General features: G+C 42.4%; 2 protein-coding genes across 3 annotated transcripts in view; both read left to right on the plus strand.

The window, feature by feature from the left end:
- The first annotated feature begins 1343 nt into the window (after positions 1-1343).
- On the plus strand, positions 1344-23115 carry edc4 (enhancer of mRNA decapping 4). 2 transcript variants are annotated; one of them, XM_020108822.2, is made up of 30 exons: positions 1344-1565; positions 2928-3090; positions 3173-3284; positions 3457-3556; positions 3634-3820; positions 4036-4183; positions 4379-4483; positions 4721-4833; positions 4911-4994; positions 5150-5245; positions 5451-5550; positions 5946-6126; positions 6454-6520; positions 6637-6728; positions 6925-7109; positions 7484-7563; positions 8002-8131; positions 8225-8517; positions 8640-8870; positions 9485-9583; positions 9809-9952; positions 10474-10510; positions 10732-10879; positions 11166-11321; positions 14097-14212; positions 14973-15138; positions 16402-16588; positions 17595-17814; positions 18362-18525; positions 20725-23115. In XM_020108822.2, exons 1-30 carry the CDS (start codon positions 1478-1480, stop codon positions 20906-20908), a joined length of 4176 nt encoding a protein of 1391 aa, XP_019964381.1. In that variant the 5' UTR covers positions 1344-1477; the 3' UTR covers positions 20909-23115. The 2 variants fall into 2 exon arrangements, with proteins under 2 accessions (XP_019964381.1, XP_019964382.1); XM_020108823.2 differs by having other exon boundaries at positions 8080-8131.
- Positions 23116-23823: 708 nt separating this feature from the next.
- The window catches only part of nrn1la (neuritin 1-like a), a 44342-nt gene continuing 41212 nt past the window's right edge, over positions 23824-26953 (plus strand). The window contains exon 1 of the mRNA XM_069528114.1: positions 23824-24010. Within this exon, the coding sequence (XP_069384215.1) occupies positions 23953-24010 (58 nt within the window). The 5' untranslated portion in view covers positions 23824-23952. The remainder of the gene's footprint in view (positions 24011-26953) is intronic.

The following is a 26953-nucleotide window of genomic DNA, read 5'->3' on the forward strand; positions in this document are numbered from 1 at the left end:
CACATCTTTGTATGGTGCAATGCAGCTCCACAGCACCAGGAAATGAAACCTTTAAATGGTCATACAATTAAATGAACACATCTTTAACAGTTTCAACAAAACCTGAACATTATAACTTGCATAAATGCTGTTCTTAATCAAATCTGGTGTGCCATCCTTTTAATTAAGGGGTTTGAAGTGTTTAATACTGATCAGCTATTAATCTGTTACTGAATGAAAAGTTGGAAACATTTGCTGAATTAGGTTTAAGCTGTGCCAATAAAAACAAACTGCTGGATTTTCATTTAATTTGCTGAGGATCTTTATTGTTCAAAATACTTTTCACCTCTTCACCTTTCTGCAGACACCTTTTGTCATGTCATACATTTACACAAACTATGCTGGAATACAAAAAACCAAAACGTGCAGATGTTACATAGATCTTCATAAGCATGTCTTCTGAATAAAATTGTTAAAATCAAGACAGACGGTAAAATAAATAACGTCAGTGAAACTTCACTGGAGAAAAAAACTCTTCTAACAGAGATATTTTGTGCATGTGGTGAGAAAAAGTAATTAGTAATGACAGGCTACTGGGAGGTACATTTTATGAAGAAACAACTAAAAAGAAGTCACCAGGAATTAAGCAAAATTAAAGATGAACATATATTTTAATGCAAATTTGTTGTTGGACATTAGTGTTACATCATAAATAACAAAATAGGAACATTACAGGTCAATAATCCAGCATTTTGAACTTATTCATGTCATTGTCATAAAGTCATATTTATTTAATACATTTATAATTTGTTTTTAAATGCAATGTTGATGGCTTTAAATAATGGGACAGCAGTGGTTTGATCTGAACATGTTTTAAAATATATTTAAAGCCAGAAAACAATAAAAAACTAAACTGCAGTTGTAAGTTGCTGCTGATGAAATTACGAAGTGGTGAATGATAATAATAATAATAATAATAATAATAATAATAATAATAATAATATAATGTTTTTTATTTCACTGCACCTTTTTGGACACCCAAGGACATATAACAAATAAACACATATAATTAATATATAAAAATGAACGTGAAAGCAAGTGGGTGAATCTGATTAAATAATTAAAGCCCAATTTAAAGCATCAAATATGAAGTAGTATATATATATATATATATATATATATATATGTGGGTGAATCTGATTAAATAATTAAAGCCCAATTTAAAGCATCAAATATGAAGTTGTATATATATATGTTTTATAAATACATATATAAATATATATATCAGGGATGTTATTCATTGTGATGTTCATTATGTTCGGAATCAGGGGTAGGAACCAACGCGCTGACTCATCGACAAGTCGGAACCTGCGGCGCGGACATGTCGGAAGTTTAGACGGTTGCTCTGGGTGAACGAAGTGAACAGTGACAGTCTCGCATCAAACCAGAAACTATTGTCTCCCCCCTAAATCTGCCCAGTCTCCCCTTTCCCTCACCCATGGCGTCCGGCTCGGATATAGACATTGAGGGTGCGACCCAGCACCTCCGGGACATCCTCAAGCTCGACCGTCCCAGCAACAGCACCGGTGAGTCGGACCGGGAATTCAAAGCGGCTGCGCTGCTCTGCTCTAGGCCTCAGGAGCTAACGTTAGCTAGTTAGCATGCTAGCTCGCTAAAGTGAGTTGGTTTTAGCGCGCCGCTTTCCAGAAGGAGAATTAGCTCGACTGCAGTTTCACTGCGCGTAAACCAAAGGTTCCCGCGAGCACAATCTGGATGCCACGACGCGTTTATGTTCGCTTTAATTTCCGCGGAGCGGCGGGTGTAGTTGGAGAAATACCAGAAAAGCTAACCACGTCGGGGGGGGAAAGTGTCCCATCTTTCGAAATGTTAGCTAAGCTGCGAGCTAGCTCACGCCTCAGCCTGCTTTATCAAAGCCGAACCTTAAAGGTGCGGGAAAAGGTTGAATAGAGAATCAAACCTGTTTTTCTGCTCACTAGAGTCTCTGGTGCTGTTAATTCAACTTCACGTTAATATATCGCGTTTAGCCAAAACACTGCGCCGCTGTCGACACCAGCTCGAGGCTCCTAAACTGCGCACGAAGGTCGATCTTGGCTAATTTGGTTTTATTCGCTTCAGCTTTGTTTTTCGCTTTGCTTTCCTTCAACATAGCGCGCAGACATTTATTAAGTCACATGATGGTTGAGGTCCTGCTAAGAACACAGTCAGGGCCGGAGGAGTGAAAGGGAACATGGGTCATTATCATTGTCCCGGTTCTGCACAGACATTGTTTACCTCTTTGTTTCTGTGTTTCTACGTTTCAAAAGCAATGTAGTGTTCCTGCTCTGACATAATCCTCTATTCACACACTCACAGATGATTCACTCATGTCTGCAAAGAAGTAGTATAGTGTGACATCTTTCATACACTAGTGTCTTCACTGTAGCAGCAGCACATATCCTTGTTTATTACTCAACCACTTTTGTAATTTCAGTTTCGTTGTTAGGGCCAGGACACATATTTTATGATCTGTATTTCCCCAGGAAATCATAACCAAACAGAACGGGAACTTACAAGAAAGAGAAAGATGCAAACAGATTTTAAAACACCAAATAGGTTCTTAAGTATAAATCCTATTTCTTTCACTCTTTCTTATACAAGATACATGATTGCATATGTGGTGTCCAATTTATACAGTTAAAAAAGCCTCCACATAAAACCTCCAGAGGGTTCGGTTCCACCCAGCCCTGTGCTGTGTCTTACCCCATTCTCTCTCCCTGTACTGCCCTGTCATTAAAAGGGACATGCCTAAAATATGTTTAAAAAAAGAAATATGCCTCCGCAGCATACAGCATTTGTTGGTAGGCTTAGTATTTTCTTGCTGGCTTTGTACATGTATACTTTCTACAGTGTATCCCAACATAACCTGTGCGTTCAATTTCTTCCCTCAGATGTACAATCAAGTGATGGTCAGAGAAAGCGTTCTTTTAATGGAGAGCTGAACGGGTTACTGGGGGCAGCGGGCCTTCTAGGAAGTGCTGACAGGTCAACCATGTCAGACTCCACCAGACCCATCTCCACAGACCTCTGCAGCACCCAGGAGAGTCAGATAATGTGAGTGAGGTTCTCATCATGTTAGCAGAGTCATATTTGTAAGTTTATTTTAAGAAATAAAATCCATTTGGTGCATTTTCAGCTGCCTCTCTGGTGATGATGGGTCCACCGGTATCTCCATCACATCGAGCAATGTGGAGATTGTGGCAAGTCAAGACTCCAGCATCAACAGCAAGGCTCGAGGCAGCAACAAGGTACAAACTGCAATCAGCAGCTGCAACATGGATGTCTTTGGAAGTCTAAAAATCAGAATAGAAGTCGAGCTGCTGTGTACCTCAAGGGGATCTGTTTCTTTGATTTTTATAATGTTCAAAACCTGGTTCTGTGATTTCTCAATAAGTGAGACCTGTTTTTTTTTCTGTTCAGGTGAAAATTCAACCTGTTGCCAAGTATGACTGGGAACACAAGTATTATTACGGCAGACTGATTGCTGTGTCCAACTCCTTCCTCGCTTATGCCATCAGAGGTGAGAGTCCTTTTATTCCACCACCACCACTCCCTTGGTTTATGTTCTGTCTTTAAAATAAAAATGTCTTTCTTCAGGAGCCAACAACCATGCGATGATTCGTGTGCTGAGTCTGGCTTTTGCTGAGCGTTCCCTGCTGAAGGGATTCACAGGGGCCGTCACAGATCTGGCTTTTGCCCACCTCGACTCATCTCTGTTGGGTTGTGTAGATGAGGCGGGCAACCTAATGGTCTGGCAACTCACCTGCACTGGAAACAAGATACTGTATCCTGACATGTGGAAAAAGATGTGTGGGAGAATCTGTGTGTGTGGATTTTACAGCCTCTATTTGTACTTTTTATATTTCTGTGTCTACTCACCATTTAAATACCAGCCTTTACCACTTGTGATTTCACCCACTACTTTTGTCACAGTGGAGATAGTAGATCCTCCCAGTACTGGTTTTCTTTCCCATTTTCCTTAACTTATGTTCCACACAGAGATCAGATAGTGGTTCATATTAGACGGCCAGATGAAACTCCACTGAACTCCCACAGGCGCCTCATCTGGTGTCCGTTCATTATGGATGACAACGAGGAGAACCAGGACGACACCAGCCAGACCTTGGCCCTTCTACATGAAGACAGGGTATCAGAAGCATTCCTTACTAAAACAGATTTTTAGAACAGAGTGAAAAGTAGGAAGTTATCTATGGAATGTTCAGTTCCACACAATCATTTTAATTCTACAAAAAAGAGGGGACACTGAAGTCACATGAATACCGTCTGTCTGTATCACCATATATCAGAATCGATAATTCATTTTGCTACCTCCTTCTTCTAGGCTGAGGTGTGGGACCTGGAAATCTTGAGAGCCAACAACAGCAGTTGGCCTGTCGATGCCACAGAACTAAAGGATGGCCTCATCACAGTGAAGGGACATACTCAGGTAGGGATTGTTTTAAAACATGGTAAATACAGTACACTTATATGATCTTTGATGAAATACATACCACTTTGAAGTAAAGGTCATGTTCATTACTTGGGATGTTAAGTCTTGGCATAAACCTAACTTAAGCCAACACAAGGACAATAATTACAAATGGTATATTCTACCATTTGGGATTGTTACATAGATTCCTTACTATACTTAGACTGTATATTTTTTTATGTCTGTCCCCCCCAGCGAGTCAGTGAAGGGGCCTTGTCTCCAGATGGAACTGTGTTAGCCACAGCCAGCCATGATGGATACATCAAGTTCTGGCAGATATACATAGAAGGACGACAGGACACACCCAGGTAAAGAAGGAGCATGTGATTTGAATGTGTGTGATTATTGTTTTCTTCACTGTTTCACTTTACTCTCTGTTTTCCAGATGTCTCCATGAATTGCAGCCTCACGGAGGACGTCCCCTCTCCTGCCTTCTTTTCTGTGACAACCACAAGAGGCAGGACCCAGAGTTAGTACAACACGGGTGCACACACAGCCTCCAGTGAAAACTGTGATATACATTTCATAACATTAATCTCTGGTTGTTGCCATGTGATGTTTACTTCTTGCATTTTCTCTTTCTCCTTCATCACCTCTGGTTCTTTCTACTTTTTGTCTTTGCAGCGTTCCTTTCTGGCGTTTCCTCATAACGGGAGCTGATCAGAACCAGGAGTTGAAGATGTGGTGCACTGTTTCCTGGACCTGTCTACAGACCATCAGGTTATTCAATTGGTTTATCATTACAGATATACCCTGTTATTGTATGGGAGAGAAAGATTTCTGTCAAATTGGAAATTTAGATCAGTGGACATGTCAAATTTATTTCATGAGTCAATTGATTTAAGGTTGAATAATTCTGTTATCTGAAATAATGATTAATTCATTATTTTGCTTCAAATTCTAATGCTTCTGTTTCCTCTCTTAGGTTCTCTCCAGATCCGTTCAACTCCTCAGCTCTGCCAAGTTTGAAGGCCAGTCTGGACCTCGCTTCTGAGTATCTCATCCTCACTGACGTACAGAGGAAGGTCAGCACAATGTTTTAATTGTAGTTTTAGAAATAACCCCGATTAGAGTTTTAATAAATAATAAAAGTTAGTCTTCAATTGAAATTTTAAGCAATTTCCTGTGATTTTTCTATCAATCAGTGTCATTGCAGCAACAACTGCATTAATCGTAACATGAACTTTGCCCTTTAGGGTTAAAATCCTTCTTCTGGAAATAGTTTCAGTTAATTTAACACCAATTAAATTAGTTCAAGCGTGGGTAAACCTTATCTCAGAGAGTCAGTTTGGTTTATCTTATTGAAAGGGTCATTCTTGATAGAACAAGGTATAATCAGTCCATGAAACCAGCCCAAAATGTCATTTCTACCTACTGACCGAGCCTGACTTCATACTTTGTTCCTGTCATTCTCTGCCAGGTTCTATATGTGATGGAGCTGCGGCAGGACATGGAGAAAGGGAACGCCAATTTCACAGCTGTGTCAGAGTTCCTGCTGACTCACCCTGTGCTCAGCTTTGGAGTCCGGGATGTTGCCCACAGCCGACTGCAACACACTGAGGTCCTCCCTGCAGAGGAGGAGAGTGAGAGCATGACTACAGGTACACGCACACACACACACACACACACACACACACACACACACACACACACACACACACACACACACACACACACACACACACACACACACAGGTTACAGCTGTTTCTTCCTTTTTGAGTGACATGTGACTGTATGGAGTTGAACAAAGTAAATATTTATTGACATATGTACCTTAAATTAGCAATATCAGTGTTGTAGAGCCAGGAGGGATATTTTCTCTCTTAAAGGGGCACACACTGCGGAATTAAAATCACGGTTGATGTATGTAGCAGCATCGATCTTATTTACACAGCATTACCATTCACGTGTGTTTGCTTTCTTTCAGAGGGGATTCAAGGACCCACAGAGTCCAAGTCTGGAATCCAGATTAAACTCTACTGTGTTCACACCAAGTAAGTCCCCTACTCACGATGTGATGTCAGGCACATGACAGGTCCACCACCAAAGTTTCTGGAACGAGGGGCACACAAAAGGCCTAAATGTGTCTGTTTGTGTTGTGTGTTTTCAGGAGTCTGCAGGATGTTCAGATCTGGTTTCAACCCAGCGCACGTTCCAGTTCTGCACTGTTCCTGCCTCATTCTGATTCTCAGGATGGTTTTGGTGAGTCCAACACTCTCGAAGGACAAATCCCAATGAATGAAGATGAAGCATCTTTGTGTTTTCATATCTTTCTTTATCTTTGTGAACATTTGTAATCATCTGTGAACTGTGTAGAGAGAAGAGTATTGCAAGTGTAGCTCATCACATTCTGGGACTCTGGGATAACTTAATGACTCTTTACATTTTGTCTTTCCAGCAACTTTTTCAGACCATCTCACCGACCAGAGTTCTGACAAAGAGTCAGGAAGTGGATCCCAGACCGACTTGCGAAAGATCCCATCGCTTCCCGCTCCTACTGACTTCCTGTCTAACTCTGTCTCTGGCAGTGGGCCGATGCCCAAGCTGATGACTCCTGATGCCTTCATGACACCAAGCACTTCGGTACGAACACTCGGAAGGCAACTATATTATCAGTCTCCAATCTCTCATCAATAAATGGAAAAGGCAGTCGTCTTCATGTCTGAGTTTCACTACAGAATTCAGTTTTAAAAATGGTCAAAAACACATCAGCTTCAGCAAATGAGTACTTTGCTTCAAACAGGTCTTTAGTGGTTGCCTAGCAACATGTCTACCAAAAAATATCCCCTTTTCCATCTCTGCTTGAGTGCTGCTGCCAAATTATATAACTGTCATGTGAATTTATTAGTGATTTAGTTGTTGCCATTGTTTTGTTTTTCTAAGCCACTAAGAAGGGATTTTTTTTTAACGCTTCATCAGCTTTTCTGCCTGTAATTCTCATTGTTGTCACCTTGCAGGTACCAGCATCACCTGGCAGCAGTGCCAGCAGTCTCACCATTGTAACGGCTATCAGCAGCAACTCTGACTCAACTAACAGGTTGGTTTCCTTATGAAGTTTAGTTGGAATACTGTTTTTAAAATGTAATTTGCTGTAGTCAGTGTTTGTAATATACATCTGGAAGCTTTTAATGTGAGATATTTGTCATCTTTTCTATATTAAATGCAGCTACAGTCAGTCTAGTAAAGATTTGGTTGCGCAGGTTGTTATAAAGCATCTTTGTTCTCACACCAACTTCTCCTGGATTTCTATGATATTATACTATGAGGTCAGGTGGATAAACTGCGGAGCATCTCATTCGGTCATTTGCTTTCACACATCTCTTATGGAAAAAAAATACGCAGGATCTGCAGAGTGTAGTGCATGTCTGAAAGCAGCTTTAGATTTACATACCAACACAATTTCTTCGTGGTTGTTTCTGGTCGTACACATAAACATGTATGGTTGAGGACAGTGTGTCTGTCTTACCGTGTGCAGAGCTCTAGACGATGTCAGTCAGAGTCCTAACAGAGCAGAGAGCAGCAGCAGTAGTCTGACACTCTCTGCCTCCACCAGTAGCCCAAGAGCTGCTTCTGCTGTACTGCTGCCTGGACTGGAGAACCTACAGGTAGGCCCTGACACTTTCCTTCTTCTAAAAAACTCCCAATTCTCTTAAAGCATGATGTTTTATTTTCTATACATGCTTTCTCTCCGTATCCAGGCTCTGGTGTCCCCTAGTGGTCTTCTTGCACTTGACAGCCCTCAGATCATGGACTCGCCAATCCTGCAACCACTGGCCTCGCCGACCAGGGCCCGCTCCCCTGATGTCATCTCCTCAGCCTCCACTGCAATGTCCCAGGACATGCCGGAGATCGCATCCCAGACACTGCAGCTTCAGCGTGGACTCCTGTCCAGCTTGGAGCCTTTACCACTTTCTGCGCTTCAGACAGACAGCATGGCGTCTGCCGCCTCTGCTCTGCACCTGCTCACCTCACCACGCACCGCCAACAACAGGTATGACCAGCAATGATGCTGTAACTATGAGATAAAATGTATATATATAATCAAGTCAAGAAAATGTCTGAATACTGTTCCTATTGTAACCAAAACACCAACTACGGTATTTTCTGTCTCAGTCTATTACCCCTGGAACTTGGAGGTGCAGATGGGCCAGTAGGTGGGGCTGTAGAGTCTGAGCCTAGACTCAGCCACACTCCGTCTTTGCTGGAGAATGCCTTATCGCAGGAGAACCCTGGGGTAGGAGGAGGGTCCTCAGATGGTAGCGTTAGCCACACACCATGGCCAGCTGCACCCGACATCACCAGAGAAACCAGGAACAGTCTCAGGGACAACGGCCTGGGAGACTGGTGAGAAATTCCTCACTGTTTTGGGAAAATAAAACTCCTTTGGTGTCCGTTTGTGACTTGTAGTTCTCAAATAATTACAAATCATGCAAAATTATCCCTTATGAACCAGTATTGTTTTCTATTGCCTAACTTTTAACTTATGTAAGTAATTAGAACGTAAAGGGAGAAAGATGAGTGTATTTTTATCGATCTTAGTTAAATACTCTTTTCCATTCCAGATAACTTTGCGTTGAGAAATATCTGATACTGATATCTGTTACTTAGTCCTTTTGGTCACCGGATCTTCATTCCTCAGACTTTCATGAAGAAACCTGCATGAAAGAAACTCTGTGACAGAGATGCAGGTTATAATTTGGACAATCAGCACAGCCATTTATTCAGCACGATTCTGCTGGTTTGTAATTGAAGCGTGGATCCACATTATTAATGTAGAACAAGAAGAGTAAAATGGTAAAAAGATGCAATCTCTTAGATTGCCTCAAAAAAAGCACTGATTGTCCACCACTAGACATTTGTATGAGGCTTTCAAATGTGAAGGATGAGACGACAGTGGTCTGTCGGTCATATCTGTGTCGAAATTGTGAAAGAAATGTGAAAACCATTTTGTGTTATAGCTCAAGGGAAGAGTCAAAGGGACACATGAGCTCACCGTACCATCGGCGCTCGTATCACCTCTCGCAGAACGACAGTCAGGACACCGGTGCAGAGCAGAGGTAACACAAAAAAACACACCTTCTCCTTGTTAATGCAAATGAGCAGACACATCTCGTGTCATCCATTCAGAAGAAGAAATTACATTGATCTGTGTCCTTTATTCACAGTATAATTTTGTTTTTAATGACCTTTTCCAAGCTGATTGAATTCATATGAAATCCGGGTTTGCTTCACAGCAGCTTTGCTGTTGTCTTGTGTGTTTGTGACGATGTGTCTGTTCCCAGCGACCCTGATGATGAGGTGGCCAGCCTGGCATCGTCTTCAGGAAACTGTGGCTCTCGCTCCTCTCACAGGATCCCTGTTAAGGACTGGAAGACGTCACCACGAGGTTCACCAAAACTGAAGAGGAAGAACAAGAAGGATGATGGGTATTTTCATATTAGCCGCAGGCTAAAGACACTTCTCTTCCGACTACACCTTGGCTAAAAAGATGATGTCTAATTACCATCGTCAACTCTGGTGTTTATTAAAAAAACTTATATGCTGCACACACATGTAGAACTTGTAGTTTGGCTTTTCTGGAGGACTAATTGTATTTACACGATTCTTGCTGTTCTGGGTTTGTACCCTCATGGTTGAATGCACTTATTGTTAGTCGCTTTAGATACAAGCGTCAGCTAAATGATATGATATGTTATGTAACATTTGGAAAATCTACATATGGAGTGAGGTTATGATAAGAATTATGATTTCTTTACTCATTAGGAGATTTTCTTTTCCCTGTGTGTCTTCACATCAGGTTGTGCAATGAACAAAACTGTGCAATGACTCATTACTTTTACGTTCGTGACTTATTCTAATATAATTTGTTTGGTCTACATAACTTTATGTAAATTAGTCAAAAATGTTGACTGTCCTTCACATAAATGTGTTTCTTTGTTCCTCTCAGTGAATCATCTCAGTCCAGACAAATGGACTCAGGCCAGGTAAGATGATTACAAAATATTGCTGTTATATTATCATTAAAATGGCAGCTAATTGAAAATATCAAAATAAGCTGGCAGATACAAGCCATCATTGTATCAAGTGCATTTTAAAATCTTTTAGTACAGAATCCTCTACCTAGTTCAGTTTTAAACTCAAAAATATTGTTTAATGCACATGTCATTCCTACTTCCTTTCAGTCATTGTCTCCATCTGCTTATAGATGACTGTAGAAGTTCAGGAGGAGTTGTTGATGCTCCTGCGCAGCCAGCAGAGGGAGCTGACTGAACTGCGTGGACAGATAGAAGCCATGCAGAGCTCCGTTATGGCCCAGGTCGACCATGTCCTGACCAACCACCAGGAGCAAGAACGTATCCTCTACTACTCATTATTGGAAGTTTTTACCTCCGACAAGGCGGCTATGTTTTCACCCCTCACCTTTTGCATTTCCAAATTCAGTTTCACAACTCTGTATATTCACCCCTTCAAACCACGTCTCATGAGACAAACTAACGAGCGACACCGAGCAAACAGTTTACATCCTTGAACAGCAACAATACAAATGCATAACAAACAAGGACATCTTATAAACAGTGACGGACAGTAAAAAAAACCTCACAGCTTATTATTTTGAGCCTTGACCGATCACGACCTCAGAGCGCAGACTGGAACGAGTTCTGGCGGAGAGTCAGAATCATCAGCAGCAGCTTCAGGATCAGCTCAGCCAGCAGCTCAGCCACGCCCTCAGCTCGGCGCTCACCAACAGAATGGACAAAGTGCTACGGGAGGAAATGAAGAAAACCGTCCCGCAAAGTAAGAAAAGCACACAAACGTTTCACAAACTTTCTTTATTCTCAGTTGATGAGACTCAATCACATAGAGGGGTCTTATGTATTCATCGACACTCGGGGGTAATGAAAACGCGGCCTGTGTTGAATGTAAGTGTCACTAATCTACATTCAGTTCTAGCTCACTGACATTAGCCTCCAGAGACTGGTACTTGGTCTGTTTATCAGAAATGGCTTTATTCATGCACATATCTATACTGCCACATCTCAAGGATTAACATCTTTCTACGGCTTCCGTCGAGAAAAACAACATCAGGGGAGATGGAGGTGTTGCAGAACAAGTCGTGAGATATGAAAACGTCCTGGTGTTACTAGAAATGTTTGTACATGATTACACCTGCTGGTAGCACCTCTCTGACAGCAGCAGCCCTTAAATCAACCACACAGTCATGTTCTTCTGTATTTTTACTGCAACGCAGCCATTTACATTGCGCAGGTGTAGGTTTTGATCAGAGTCAGAATGTGGATACACGACGTGGATGGTGATTTCCAAAGAACCATAAAATATGATTGAGTTTCGTAAACAACACGTTAGGACTTTTCACAGTAAAACAATGTCCTCTCCTGCTGTTGCATTTCCATTAGAGCCCGACAGATATGGTTTATTGGAGGCTGAAGCTGATACTGGGTATTAGGGAGTACAAAAATGTCTGATATTGACCTTTGACCTCAACTCTTATGCCAAAGAAAATGCAATTGAGGTTTGATATTTTACATTTTTACCATTGATTTGATTAGAAAAAACTGTAAATACAAAAAACCACCAAATATAATAAGTTAATTAATAAATAAACATATTATGTAAAAAGTCAAACTAAATGAACATCTTTTCTTCATTGTTAATTTTGTAAATTAAAGCATATCGGCTAATGAAAAAATAAAAGCTGATACTGGTAAATTATGAAAGACTCATACTGGCTGATATAATCAGCCAACTGATAAAAAGACCAGGCTCTAATTTCTATTCATGGAATGAGACTCAATAGTTTTTCCTGCTTCCTCAGTCCAGCCTTCCTTAAACCTTATAAACTGAAAACTTAAGCTGTTTATAAAGAACTTAAAAAGCAAAGCTAGTTGATCAAATGATATGTTTTCCTTCTCTATCACAGGGGAAACGTGGATTAGGTTTTTTCATTTTCTCCTTCAAACTGTTTTTATTTGTGATGTCCTGATCCCGTGTGGCTCTGTCTATCTGACACATTAAAATAACTTACCTTAAATTATTTAATCAGTTTATATCAATATCGACAAGAGCTCTTCTTTTATGAAGGCAGACCTCTCTCTCTGTGGGAAGCAGAGCTCCACTCTGCTCAGACCGCGGGGACTTTGTAAGAAGTCAAACATACCAGGTGATGGTGGTATTGCACCATTTCATTGTTTGCCCGTCGCAAATGAAGATTTCATCAGTCTGCAAGTTACACTGTCTGCTGGCTCACATCTTTGGCTCCTCTGTCATCTTTCAGTTCTGTGTTTGGTTTAGTAGACGGAAAAATACATGTCACTTCTTTAACTCTTCCCACTGACTGCTGAATAACGTCCAACATTACAAATACAAATAAAAAATATATATATTACAGTTCCTAATGTTCCAAACTGCAGTGCTCTATAGCACTAAGTATTTTTATCTTTACCCTATCCTTTTTTATAGTCACTCATTTAAACAACCAGTATATCTGATTGTTCAGCACAGCTTTACCTGTATGTATGTCGATGTCCTGACTGTTTTATGAAGGAGAAACGAGGCACTGCTGATTAGTCAGGTGCTCTTTAGTGAGTCAGGTAGAAGAACCAAAGTTAGATCCCAGAAGCTGAATAATGCAGACAGTCATGGAACATAACTACACTGCACTCTGTCTTCAGGTGAAATACTATTATTAATTCATAATTTTGCCTTAGATCATAGGCAGAGAATCACACCAACAACCAGAGTATCGACTCTGGGTCGTCATCAGGTCCTTACCATGAAATAATGATTTGCTCTGCTGGGTGTTCTTTGCTTCTCTTCACCAGATGCTGTGATGCACTTAAGTTGTACCAGAATAGAAAAGAGAGAATGGAAAGACGAGAAGTAGCTGTTTTGATGCTTTTCAGATGTTAAACTGTGGACAGAGGTGTCTACAAAAAAGATGAGGAAATCATGAAGTGGACGCAAATAGTTTTCAAACGAAAAGAACGTTGAGAAATGTCTGATTGGGTGTTTTGCTGTGGCTAAGTGAAGGTAACAGATGAAATGCTGAATCTTTTAAGGACATTAAGTCACGACATGGCTAATTTGTTTTTCATCTAATAAGGTCAGAATGTTGATACCAGTCTGCAAATCAAGTCAGTGCATCCTTGATATGAATCAGCAGTGATTATTACAAGTTTAGCTTTTCATAGTAAAATAAATCTCTTGTATTTTGTCTCCTTTCTTTTATCATCTCTGCAAAGTTTAGTTTTGCGGCACAAGAAGTAGACAAATGCAGCACAGACAGTACATCAATAAATCAATAATGCTTGAGATCATCCCAGGCATAAGTTAAATTAAATATAACAAAGCCAGCTAAGGTTTGTTGGACTGACACTATAATTAGGCAGTCTTTGGAGGGATGTTTTCTAACTTTACCTCTCCTGCCCTGTATCCCGAGGATGAGATGTTCCTGTCTTTTTCCTCCTCCCCCCCCGCCCCATTCGCTGATCACGGGCCTAATTACAGGAGGGTTCTTGCTAATCTGTCTTGTTAATTCTCTTCCCTCTCCAGCGATTTCAAAGAGCATGGAGCCTGTGACAGGTCAGCTGAACAACACAATTGCTGCCAAGCTGAACGCTGTGGAGGTCACCCTGAAGGACAACGTCAGCAAGGTGGTCAAATCCAAGGTAGGTAACCAGCTTACTTCACCACCTGTGTTTTGACTTGGATTCAAATATGAACTGATGTTCAAAGTGCTCAAGGTTCAAGGTCGCTGCGACACCTCAAAGTCCTGTAATTCTCCGGAGTGGCTAAAATGTGGGAGTGAGGCTCCAGACTTTCTCCACGAGCCCAGAGTAAAAACTCCAGATAATGCCTGAGTGAGCCAATATGAGAACACAGCAGGAGATCCACTGGAGGCTTCACTGCGAGCCAGTGCGGCTGTTGATGATTTGTCTTTCACATGACAGATGCAAAACTGAAAAAGACAAGAAATATAATTGTAAATAACTTCGGGATGAAAAAGCGTCGCGACACACGCAGGGAGACACTGACAAAGATGTCGAGGCAGCTTTTGGTGATGAGAGCCGATGCTGGTGTGGATGTGCTGTTAACAAATACACGTGACACACTCCAGGGATTTCTGTGCAGTTGTGAATGCATCTCAGCAGAGAATGTTCCACTGTGTTGCTCATGTGTGAAATGCAAACTCCGGAGAAAGTCCCCACCTAATTGGACAGACAGTCTCTGGAGGTCGTTTGAAAATGGCTTCAGACTCGCTGTTAAACTTAGTAGATCTGGGCGGTCAAAGATCAAGGTCACAGTATCCTCACAAAACTTGTTTTTGGCATACACCGAAGGGTAATTGATTCTAGTCTCATTTGTACTGTGCAGAGTAAGCCATGTGTACTTAAACACAACACTCTGTTTCTGCTTCCCGTTTCCCAGAACACGACAGATGCAATTGGTCGAGCAGCAGCTGAAGCAATGCAGGGGCCCATCCAGGCCGCATACAAAGATGCTTTCCAGGGCATCGTGCTGCCCGTTTTTGAGAGAGGCTGCCAGTCCATGTTTCAGCAAATCAACGACAGCTTCAAACAAGGAACACAAGAATGTAAGAACCTCATCAACATCTGTGGTTTCATCATCAGAAAAACATTAGTAAAGATTTATAAAGAATGACCTACATGTCCGACTGCAACTCAAGGCCAAATAAGTGGTTCCTCTTCAGTGCTCTTTGTTATATGTTCAAACTTCCCATGAAGCTTCTGCTGTATCTCACGACGACATGTTTCCTTATGACGGAGAAAATGGTTTGTTGATGTAGGTTGTTTCCCCCGATGCAGCCCTGAAACCAGGGTCTGTTTATCTGGAAGTCTAATTAAATAACCATCTCTTTCAAAAAGCTCAGGGACAGCTTTTGTAATGTTGCCTTTTCAGAGTCACAGCTCTGATGTTTTGATAAGCAGCCTCAGACTGTTCATGCTCACCTCTCGCAGACGGCGTTTTTTTAAAAATCTTACAGAAGCTGTCATAATGTGTATAGAGCGGAGTCTGCGGTAAATAGAAAGCCTGCAGTACCTCTGTGAGCGTGTGTGTGTGTGTCTGTGAGCTTGTTCCAATTTATATTTAATCCATGATCAAATTTAGAGTTCAGTGTTTCGTGTGTAAATATTGATTGCAACTAACATCAGCTCTACCACATAACTACTGCACACACCTTCAGCTGCTCTTTATACCCTCATTGTGTCTCTGGTGTGGGTATTGTGGAAAATAAACAAAAACATTTGGTGTGACTTACGTTACAGGTTTTCAGGTTACGTCAATCAACAAAGCAGTGCATTGGTTTAGTGGTAGTGACCATGCACTGTTCACTTTCTGCTGTTTGACAACGTAGTCAACAATTAATGATGTGGTGCAACTTCAGACAAGTAATGATGGCAGCAAACTTTCTGAAGGCCACAGAGGAATCAGAGAAATTGTTCTCATATCATTTTAAAGCGTGTTTCCAGCTCCATATTTATCTTAACCTCTTTGCCATCCTCGGAATAAAGTGGATTATAACAGTTATAGCTGAATTGCAAAACATCCTTAAATATATTTTTTATTTTTTCTCCAGAAAGTTTGGTGGAAATTTGACCAAATACATAAAGTTTGTTGCAATAGAGAGCAGGACACATAAATCAGCTGATTTGTCTTCAGAGCTGCAGTGTCGGTTATTAATGTTCAGTGCGTTTGGCATTTCTGCTGCCCTTTCTCATCTGATTAATTTGATTATCATAATACACAATGGACCTTTGACTGCATTTATATTGTGTTTGCTTGTTTGAGGGAAACAAATTCTTCTTCTTCTTATTAATTATATTTTACTTTGTAGACATCCAACAGCTGGAGACTCACATGAAGAACAGAAAGCAGAGAGAGCAGGAGGCCCGAGACCCTATGATTGGCCAGCTCCAACAGATGATTGACAGCTTCCAGAGCTCCAGTGATCAACTGGCCAATAACATCACAGCTAACGTCCGAGGCGAAGTCCAGCACCAGATCCAGATGATGGTGGGAAAGTATGTATCCAGATTTTCCTCTTCGATCTCGTCTTTATCCGGTGTCATTAAAAATCTAGAATGGTACTTTGGAGAGTACATACCTCCATCAAGACCCAACTGTTCCCCTATGACTCCACATTCATTATATCTGGATTTTTATTTAGATCTGCACCACTTTTCCCACACTCATAGATATCAGCCCCCTAAATCTACCGGATTCTTTCAAAAATGTAGGCTTTAAAAAGTCTTACATACGTTGAAATACTCGGTGCTAGATCTCGCATCTCCATTATGTGAAGGCTCATTTAATGCTACTTCTGTCAACCTTTAAAATAGGTTTTTTCCCCCAAGATAAATGTGTTTATTTCCATGCATTGTGTTGTATTTCTGTGTCAACAATACAAATATTAGCACCCTTTAATAAAACTACCAACGAGACCAAATACCCCGGTCAGGATTTATCTCAGTACGCTCTGCTCTGACTGTGGGAAAGGCTATAGTGAATTGAACTTGTTTAAACTCTGTAGAAACTCTGTAGAAATTGTCCCTGCAAAGTGACAAAACACCCTGTTGTTGAGTGACGCTGCTCACAGTGACCGACGTCATGGCTCTGATTAACATTCTAGTCTGATGTTTTTAGTATCAGATATGCACATCAGCAGATGCCTATAGCAGCAGTCCTGGCCTTATCCACTGCCTATTGAGCAGGTGTGTAATGGATTGGAGAGTAGAAACAAGCAAGGCTTAATCCTGGAGCCCATGTTAGAACATAAATTCGATCGAGTCTCTTGTTCCCTCTGCAATTAATTCAGTGGCCTCTAGCGTTTATACACTTGCCGTAGGTGGAGCAGAGAGTGAGTAGTTGGCCAAATAAAACTTAATAATATTGAAAAAGAATCGACAACGCCCGATTGAGCTGGGGCAGATTTTTACTCCGAGATCCAACATGGTCAGTGAAGTAAAATGGAGCATATCCTTTTTTCTGTGCTTCACATCTTGTTCGTCTTTTCTTTTCCTCCCACAGTTTGCAGGAGTCTATTCTCAGTCACGTTCAGCGGATTGTTAAAGGGGAGGTCGGCCTGGCCATGAAGGAGCAGCAGGCAGTGGTCACCTCCAGCATCATGCAGGCGATGAGGTCAGCTGCCGGCACGCCCGTTCCCACGGCACACCTCGACTACCAGACACAGCAGACCAACATCCTGCAGCTCCTCCAGCAGGGTCAGCTCAACCAGGCTTTCCAGCAGGTAACACACACACACACACACACAATGCACGTGCATACACATACACAGCTGAATTGTTGAAAAGTGTTTTCCAGTTGATAATGAATGCAAACAACCTCCTATAGGTTTAAATTATTCACTGGTACACACACTTATGCTCACACAGGGCCCACCAGGACTGCGGGGCCAACAAAGCAAATTTATTGCTACAGCTTCACACAGTCCCTTATGCTGGCCCCACTCGTCCTGTAGCTCTGCTGCGTTCCTGGTGTGAACAAATGTTTATGTTATGAGCTCATGTCAACGACAATATTGCTTCAAAAACCAGAATTTTATTTAAGCTTTTATTTTTTACTGTGAAAGTTTCTCTTCTCTGCCAGATCGATGTCTTTTCTGTTTGCTAGTTGATGAACGTGGATAAAACCAGTGTTTGGACGCACTTTTCAAGCAAACTTGTTTCTTACAGATATTTCTAGTTTTAGAAGTTACGAGAAGTTTACTGTTCGTCAAAGCTTGTTTTAGAATATCGTCATAAAACAAAATGTCCTCTGTCTCACTCTGTCTCCAGGCTCTGTCAGCCACAGATCTCAACTTGGTGCTGTATGTGTGTGAGACCATCGACTCTCAGCAGGTGTTTGGTCAGCACCCCTGCCCTCTTAGCCAGCCCGTGCTGCTGTCGCTCATCCAGCAGCTCTCCTCCAACCTCTCCACCCGCTCTGAGCTCAAAATCAGGTGAGGAAACCACGGTTATTTTATGCACCTTTTTTTTGTAAAGTATGTATATAATGTGATTTTTGAGTCTATAACATTATTACTCCCAACTCAAAGGTTACAATGCTGGTCTAAGGGCTCTGGTTTTTTTAGTTTGTAATTTGGCACAAACTTTTAGGACCACAGTGTCAGGAACGTGTGTGATATCAGAAAAGAAGTTATGCCAGTGGTGTTGAGTCGGATTGCTGTAATATTTGTTTTTACTGACGTGTCCTGATTGTCAGTTTTGAAGCTGCTACTACCAGCGCCTTGTTTCTACATCGGTTTGTCTTGAAAATGGTCATAAATCTGTGTGTGTGAGAAAGAGAGAGAGCAAAAGAGGGCACCAGGGCAAAACACAACGTTAAAGTTCTTTTTTCTTATTTTTGAGAAATGGACCCCTATAGTCTAAGTTTATTAGTTAATGGAAACACATCTTCCACTGCAGCAGAGGAGTGAGGCTGCCCACAGCCAACGAGAAACCTCCACCGAGGCCCAACAGTCTCCTTAAATCCAATCATGCAAATTATACTCAGAGATATTAGTCCCCCATTCGTTGAGCAAATGTTTTAAAAAAAATGTACAATGTTGATCTGTCCCTTAATCAAAACCGGTCTAAAAGATAATGTGATAAAAACATAACCCCTGTGCCGCATGAATCTTGACATCCAAAATAAATACAGTGCCTCAATGGCAAAATAACACAAATATTGAGAATTCTTACCTCTGTACTTTTTTAGTTTCCCTGCAGGAAATCACAGCCTCATTTCAGTTTGATGTAAGACCTGTTCTTGAAGAAGCAGCAGGCATATCTTGCAATTTTGGAAAATGTCACTGGTTTTAATCAAAAACCCGTGAAGTGTGTAAGTTATCGTCTCCACAACATGTCTTGAATTGGAGCTCATTTTCTCACAAAGCAGCGGAAGCACTCATTATGAATTACATTATACACCTGTTCTCCCACACAAGCCGAGTCCTTTTTGCCCTTTGATCAATAATAAAGTCGCTCTTTGCCTAAACTTTTGCTCCCCATCTCATCTCCATCGTACGTCCATTATCCCTCGTCTCCCGAGTGCTAAACGGTGCTAAACTGCTGACCCCATCACCCGGCTCCGTCTGCAGCTCTGCTACATGGCTGCCTGGGGAGCGTAAATGATCCTGTGAATAGCATTGCAGTTTTTGATGCTCGCTATTGTTCTGCTCTTTCCGTGTCCTTGTGTCTTTTATCATTTCTGCACTGCTGTTTTTTTTTTTTATCTGTTCTTTAAACAGTGTGCGTTGTGCGGTTTTCCTTTCATAATGAATGGACGTGACCCGAGAGTGTGTTGGCAGCGTTGTCGATGGTGATACTAGGATCAAGTAGTGTTTCTGGCACGGAGATGAATGGTGGAACGTGTAAAGAAGCTGTCCGCACAGTGAGGTCTGGTGTCTCCGGAGTTTTTTTTCCACATATGAACAACGCAGCAGGATCTTCTTCGGTGTGTTCAAGCGAGGGGGTGATGCAGCCAAGAGACAGAGCCACATTATGTTTATACTAAGAGGCCGGCGAAGAGTGTCCACAGCAACTGACTCAGACTTTTGCCAAGATATTATGCGGAGTTCAGTGTCTGAAAGCCATGCTGGAACCTTATATTCAATTATTGGGAACTGTGGGTAATTCTGGGACTTGAATTTCCTTCATATCTGTCATACTTGACATAGATCTTCAGTTTCTTTCTTAAAAAGTCTTAAATTAACCAGTGGAGCACAGTCTGGAGTCTGCCCTCCAAATGTTTGACTTGATTAATGAAGAGTTAAATGTGTTGTAGCCTGAGCGAGAGCACAGGACACAGGTGAGAACGAGGAAAACTCAATTTCTGCTTTGATATTTGAGAGGAGACGCTCGCGCTCACACAGCGGGCCGGCAGCCAGGAAGGTGATCAAGGACGACGCTTGAGATTCAATCTGTGAAAGGCGACTGGGACAGAGTCAGAACTATCTGAGTTTCCCGCAGCTGCTCCAAGGGTCAAAACACAGCCCGTGTTTCTTTGTTCTGGTTTCACATCTGAGAGAATGAAGGCCGTGATTCAAAGTTTTCATCTTGTACACGTCAAACTTATTTCATTTCATTTTTTCCTCTCCGCAGCACATGATTTCTGTTTGCCTGAAACTTGTATTCTCTCCCTCTGTGTTGACGTGCAGCTACCTGGAGGATGCTGTGATGAACCTGGACCATGGCGACCCGCTGACCAGAGACCACATGTCCTCCGTGTTGGCCCAGGTCAGACCCAAACTCTTTGCGTTCCTGCAGCAGGACCCCCACAGCCTGCTCAGCAAGAGGGCGCGGCGCCTGATGATGATGCTGCAGGGTCTCGTCAACCACTAGTTCTTCGTCTAGAGTCTGGTGCAGAGGAGATAGATACAGATCATGAGTCCAGTTTTGTTAAAGAGTCCAGGACGACTTCACCCCTCTTTGTTGGAGCTCGAGGATGAAACTTGTTTGGAGATGAAGACGAGGGCTTGAAAACTTTTCACTTGGTTAACGAAGGATCCCTCCAGTTCCTCTACACATTCTTTGTTCCTCCTCCTCCTCCTCTCACTGCACCAGTGACGTGTCATGTTAGGAAATAGACTGTTTTTGTTACGCTTCTGTTTTTTCCCGTCGTCATACCTTCAATGCAAAACCATAACATTCTGGACAAAGAGATTGTTGTTGTCTGTTCAAGAGACTCTTTAAGTTCACTGTAGGTTCTTCCACACCTCCATTACTGCTGCTCCTCCTCTTCATCCCCGAAAGACGATCTGCTCGTCTTTTTATCCCGGTCAAGAAGCAACAGACTGTCTCACAGACGGCAGCCACGCACCCTGATAATTATGGTCATCTCCATCTCACAGAGGCATCGAACCGGACTCTGATGTTACATCTTCCAAATGTGCAAAAAGACTCAAAGAATGTGCAGCTGAGCGAAACATTGACGTTTCTTTTTTGTTCCGCTCTGTTCCTCTGACCCGTCAGGCAGACACATTGAGTTTCTGGACGGGGATGTGATGCGGACGCTGCCTCTGAGCAACCGAAACAACAGAAAAAGTGCACAACGATGTCGCCGTGTCTCTCGGCCATAAGAGCGAACAGCAGGCTCGGCCGCATTTTTTTTTTTTCTTTATCCAGAGCAGCAGCATCCCTGCTCAGAGTTACAGAGGAATTCAGTTGCCGCAGAAACACGGTCCTCAGTTCAGTTCTTTTCAACAACCCAGCGAATCCAAGCAACCAGAAGAATAAAACATCCTAAGCCAATTTATGTTGGTGGGATTTTTCCTTTCAGTTGTTTCTTATTAGGTTGGAGATGAAAACCTCACCAGGCCAAATCTGTCTCAGCGAGGATCAACGCGTGGAATTGTTTTACTGAAAGTTAATAAGATTTGTTCTGTGTTTGGAGAATTCTGGATGAAAGCATATCTCATTATACCTTTTTCATCTGACCTTGTTTTCACAAATCTTATTGATGAGTGTTTCTGAAGGAAACAAATACGGCTAAAGGAGGAATAACTAAAAAAAATAAAGAAACATTTCTGAAATCTAATAAATATTTGAGAAGCCCCTTCAGGCTGAAACAAATCCCCCTTTCAATTCTGAATCGTTTGGAGCCTGTCGTAGAAGTTGGCAGTTTATCCACGTGTGCAGCTCAGACTGCTTTTCTTCTGTCAGTCCCTTTTTTTATATATATATATATAACAGTTAGTATTTGTAAGACTTGTATACTTGCTTTAAAAATTGTCAAACTAGTTATTAAACATAATAAAAATGTTTCCTAAACTGAAACGCTTACTGCTGATGATTGTTTGTTTTAAATCAGGAAATTCAAAGTCATGTTTGTCAAACTCAATGTGCAGTTACTCCTCACAGACTCTAGGAGGCAGCACTTAATTGGTTCAGCCCGCTTGTCTTTTTAAGTTTTCAGTTCAGAAATCATTCCTGCTCTTTGTCTGTTGAACCGAACATTGAAACGCTCGTGTTCAGGTTGTGAAAGCACTGATTCTTCATCTTTTTTTAAGTGTGTGATCGTTTGTGTGCAGCTCAGTTACACACGTTGTTTTATTCACAACACAGCGCCCACTCTTCTGCTGATTGTATGAATAAGTGTTTATTTGACCCCTGTGTTCAGTCTGTTAAGGTGGAATTGTCTAGCAAGTGCCTTATTGTACTCGATCTGTTTTGGACGTTTGATCTCATTTCGACAACTTGTAATGTTCAGGCGTGAATATCTCGTTTAAATTTCCCACATTTGTTTCATAAAAACTTGGATCTGAAGTGAAGCTGAAACAGCAGCGAGAGGAGAACCTGTACGTTTTGTTTGCAAACATTCAACTCATGACTTTTGACCTGGACAGATGTTTGAACGATCATGTGAGGAAAAGAGAGAGATGTTTATTCTGACTTTCAGCGTTAGTCCGTGCTGAAGAAGAGGAAACTGTCTGTTTTCTGTTCTCTCTCTCTCCGTTGTGTTCATTTCCCCTCTGGCTTGTTAAGTTGTTATATTTTACAGTTTCTTTTACCCTCAACATTTTGGAATAAAAAAAAAAATACTTGTTTAATTTATTGTGTCTTTATTTGTAATTGTTTGAAAGTTTATATCGCATGTTTAAAACAACCACAGTGGACGAAAGTGCTGGATAGAATGTGGAAATATAGGAATTTAAAACTATACGGAAAAAACTGAATAAATACAAAAGCAGTCCAACATCTGAAGTCTGAGAGACAAGTTGCATAAAATATTTCTTAACATAAATTTGTATTTGATTCTTCTCATTGTGACTAACTCATCTGATGAGCAGTTGATTAAACCTCCTTCTTGTTGCTGCTGTTTGTAAATCAACACTCGTCGTGATGGCCTCCTCCGAGAACATAGAACTCTGACAGGGACATTCATTCCAGGGTATTCTTCAAAGCTCTTTTTTCCTTGAGATTTTTTTTTAATCATTGAAGAAATCCACCACATGAATATCACAGAGCTGCTCCTTGTAGTGTTTTGCTAGTTGTTGTGCCGGAGTGAAACATCTGGATACTCCCTCCACCACTGTCCCTTAAAATCCTCCCTGCATCGCATCATGCGCCCTGAACAGAGCTGACTTCAGTGCAGCTCATGTGGGACTCCTCTGAGCTGCTGTAAAAAAAAAACTTCCTCCTGCTCATCTTCCTCTTCCTCCTCCTCCTCCTCCTCCTCTTTGGCTCGGACGCGCCCTCCCCTTCACGCGCAGGGGAGCGCACCGTGGATGCTCTAACGCAGGAGTACAGAGCTGCACCAGCAGGGAGACACTTGGACTGAGGAGGAGCGGGACGGTGGAGTTTTCTCCTCTTTACCAGAGAAAAGACAAACTTGGGGATTCCGCTGCAAAAAGCTGAAAGTCGGAAGGACAGACTGTCGGGTCAACATGGCTTCTCTCATGAACTCTGCGTGTCTCCTCTTCCTGCCTGTTGCTCTGCTGCTCAGTAAGTGATTTCATTTACCTCCGTGTCTGAGGGATTCTGGTGAAAGTTTAATGTCTTGAGGGAATCACCGGTGGGGGAGACTCGTGCGTAACCGGATGGCACAGGCGCAAATATACCGATGCGTAAAAAATGATTCTGATGTACTCGTCGAATCGGCTGCTGCAGACTAGAGACGTGCTGCTGCTCTCGGCGAGTCCGCTCCGCTTCTCGTGTGCACATGAAGTTGCGGGATCCCGCGTCTCCCCGCATCCTCGCGCAGCATCCAGCGGAGCATGTGGCACAGTGAGGCTGCGCTGCGGTCAGACGCAGCCCGTCCATCCCGCCGAGAGGAGCTGGCTGCTGCAGCGTTTCCGTCCCAAAAGGTGGAAACTGCCCCGCGTGTGTCCGGACCGCATCTCTCCAGCTGCTGAGGAACAGCTGGAGGGGAAGATGAGCAGCTATCATTCCCCCAACAAGCGTTAAAGGATTAATGCATTAACATTAGTGGATTCATTCCTGACTAATGTGAAGCAGGTCCCTCCTGTGATTCCCTTCCACCTTCCTGCAAGTGAATCCTTTGTCAGAGGGATGAACAGGTTTAATATTTAAAATGAAAGAGGTGTTGCAGTAATTTAGTTTTAAATTCCTGTAAAGTTATGTGACTGATCAGAGACACAGAAGAATCCTGGTGGGTTGAATTCCATACATTGAATGGCATCAAAAAAAAAAAACCAACTACCTAAAATGTGTTTGACGTATTATTTTACTCCTTAGTTTGGTCCCATGCACTTACATGGAGGAGGAGGGGATACTGAGCTATACTGCAGCTTGCCACCAGGCGGCTGTGGAGACGTTTTGGCTTCACTTTTGGGGCGTTGTCATTTTGTCCATGTGGAAAAATGCGTCCTAAGTGATGACATCACTATATAATTATCTTTAATTCTGAAACGAGCGCTGAGGCGCTTTAATACTGAAACTGAATCCCACTGGATCCAAGTGTGTGAAACACTTTCAAGTACAAATCCTGTCCGTCATCACCACGTGTCACCAGTGACGATGATGATGGTGATGAAGAGTTGGTGTATAGGAGAGGGGGGGGGTCCCATGAGAGTATGACATTGTGGGGGGGGGGGAGAAAGAGAAGTGAGTCCCTGCGATGGAGATAAATGATAAATGAATCGCATCTGTCCGGCTCATCTGCTCAGCAGCGTCTCTGGAGACACCGATCAGCCCCACGACTGAACCTGAGCAGGAAACACTGCTCTGCTGCTGTCTCTCTGTCTGTCCGTCCATCGATCTGTCTCTCTGTCTGTCCGTCATCTCCCCATTCACTCACTGCATCCCTTTGTACCCGGCCGTGTCTCTGACTCACAGGGGGGAACAGAATGGGCACATGATGTGATGATATCCTCGTGTGAAACTCTTTGTTCTTCACAAACTGTGCGAGCGCACAGTGAGGTGTGGGAGGCTGCGGTCGCTGGCATCACTTCCTGTCACCTCCGGCTCCGACGGTCATCAGTCAAACCTGATGGCAGATAATCGACAGGTCAGGTCACACATCGAGAAACAACAGGACCGGAACATGATGGAGAGTCTAAAGAAACAACTCGGGGGTGAAGTTTTGATCTTTAAAACGAGAGTGGTTCTTAGAGAGCGCAGACCAAAGTCCCACATCAGTTCAGATGCACCAGATTTCACACGCTCATAAATATCTATCTCCTTAAATCAAGATCCTGGAATCAGCCTGTGAGAAATGAAGGAAAATGTTTACGTCTCAAACTCTAGCTTCAAGTCTTCTTCAACACAACTGATCCACGTTTGAAAATCATTCGTCCATTTCAGGGTTTTTATGACTGTTTAATTAAAACCAAGCTCACTGGAACGATGAACACTTGAATAAACCTCAGTGTGACATCAGTGTTAAGAGGTGGAACGTGAACCAAACTAAAAGATCTAAGTACGTGTTCAATAAACGTGTCCTCCGCATGGTTTCTGTAATTTTAGCTCGTTCTTATCACGCTGATGTTTGTTCACGTGTTTCTGATAACTTTGGTTTTTAATTCGTTATTTGATGAAACCTGCACAGACTCATCAGGTTTCAGGATGCTGGGAGGAAGTGGAGATGCATTGGCCCCCCCCCCCCCCCTTTTATTTACATTCTATGATATGTCCCCAAATAAGAATGGAAGTCATGGGTACTATGGAGAATCCGGTGTTTCTCATTATAAAACAGGGAATCTCCGTCCTCCTCCTTGTGTCTCTGCTCAGAAAGTTGTGAGTATCAGGTCCAGAGTGGAGGTGTCCCCTGGGTGTCTCCACTCTGCGTCACCAGCGCCCTTCTGATCACATTAAAAGCAGTCCATAGGCGAGGGGGAGATTATACTTGGATTTTAATTGTTCTCCTCCCTCGCCTCCCTCTCTGTCGACCCACTGCAGTGTTTTCGAGGTGTTTCTGGGTTTTTTTCTTCAAACTGCTGCAGCACAGACACATGAAGTGGAAGATTCCTCATTAAAATAGGTTTTAAAGTCTCGTGGAAAATTGCCTGTGCTTCCCCCTCCCCCTTCCTCCCATCTTTTCCTCTCAAAGATCACCACACACACACACTCACACACTTTCCCTCCTTCCGCCTCCCCCCTCTTCTTTCCTTCCTCACTTCCAGCGAAACCCAAACTCCCTCGTTTCTCTGCAGTCATTTCTTTTCCTCCCTCCCTCCCTCCCTCCACCACTCCTCTTTATCTAAAACTTGCTCTGTCTCTCATCTCTCTGCTCCTGCATCTTTCATCATCTCCCCCTCCTTCCTCTATTTTTCCACTCTCGGCGGCATCCCTCCTTCTCATCAGGGATCCACAAACATCGATAAATCTGATGGCGAGGATCCTGCGTCCTGTCATGATTCAAATCAAAGCTTTGTCTCTGAGATTTCTTCTTAATAGAAGGATCTTAAGAATTCTCTCGGGGCCGAG

The sequence above is a fragment of the Paralichthys olivaceus genome, chromosome 7, assembly GCF_024713975.1.
Source record: "Paralichthys olivaceus isolate ysfri-2021 chromosome 7, ASM2471397v2, whole genome shotgun sequence".
Classification (NCBI taxonomy): domain Eukaryota; kingdom Metazoa; phylum Chordata; class Actinopteri; order Pleuronectiformes; family Paralichthyidae; genus Paralichthys; species Paralichthys olivaceus.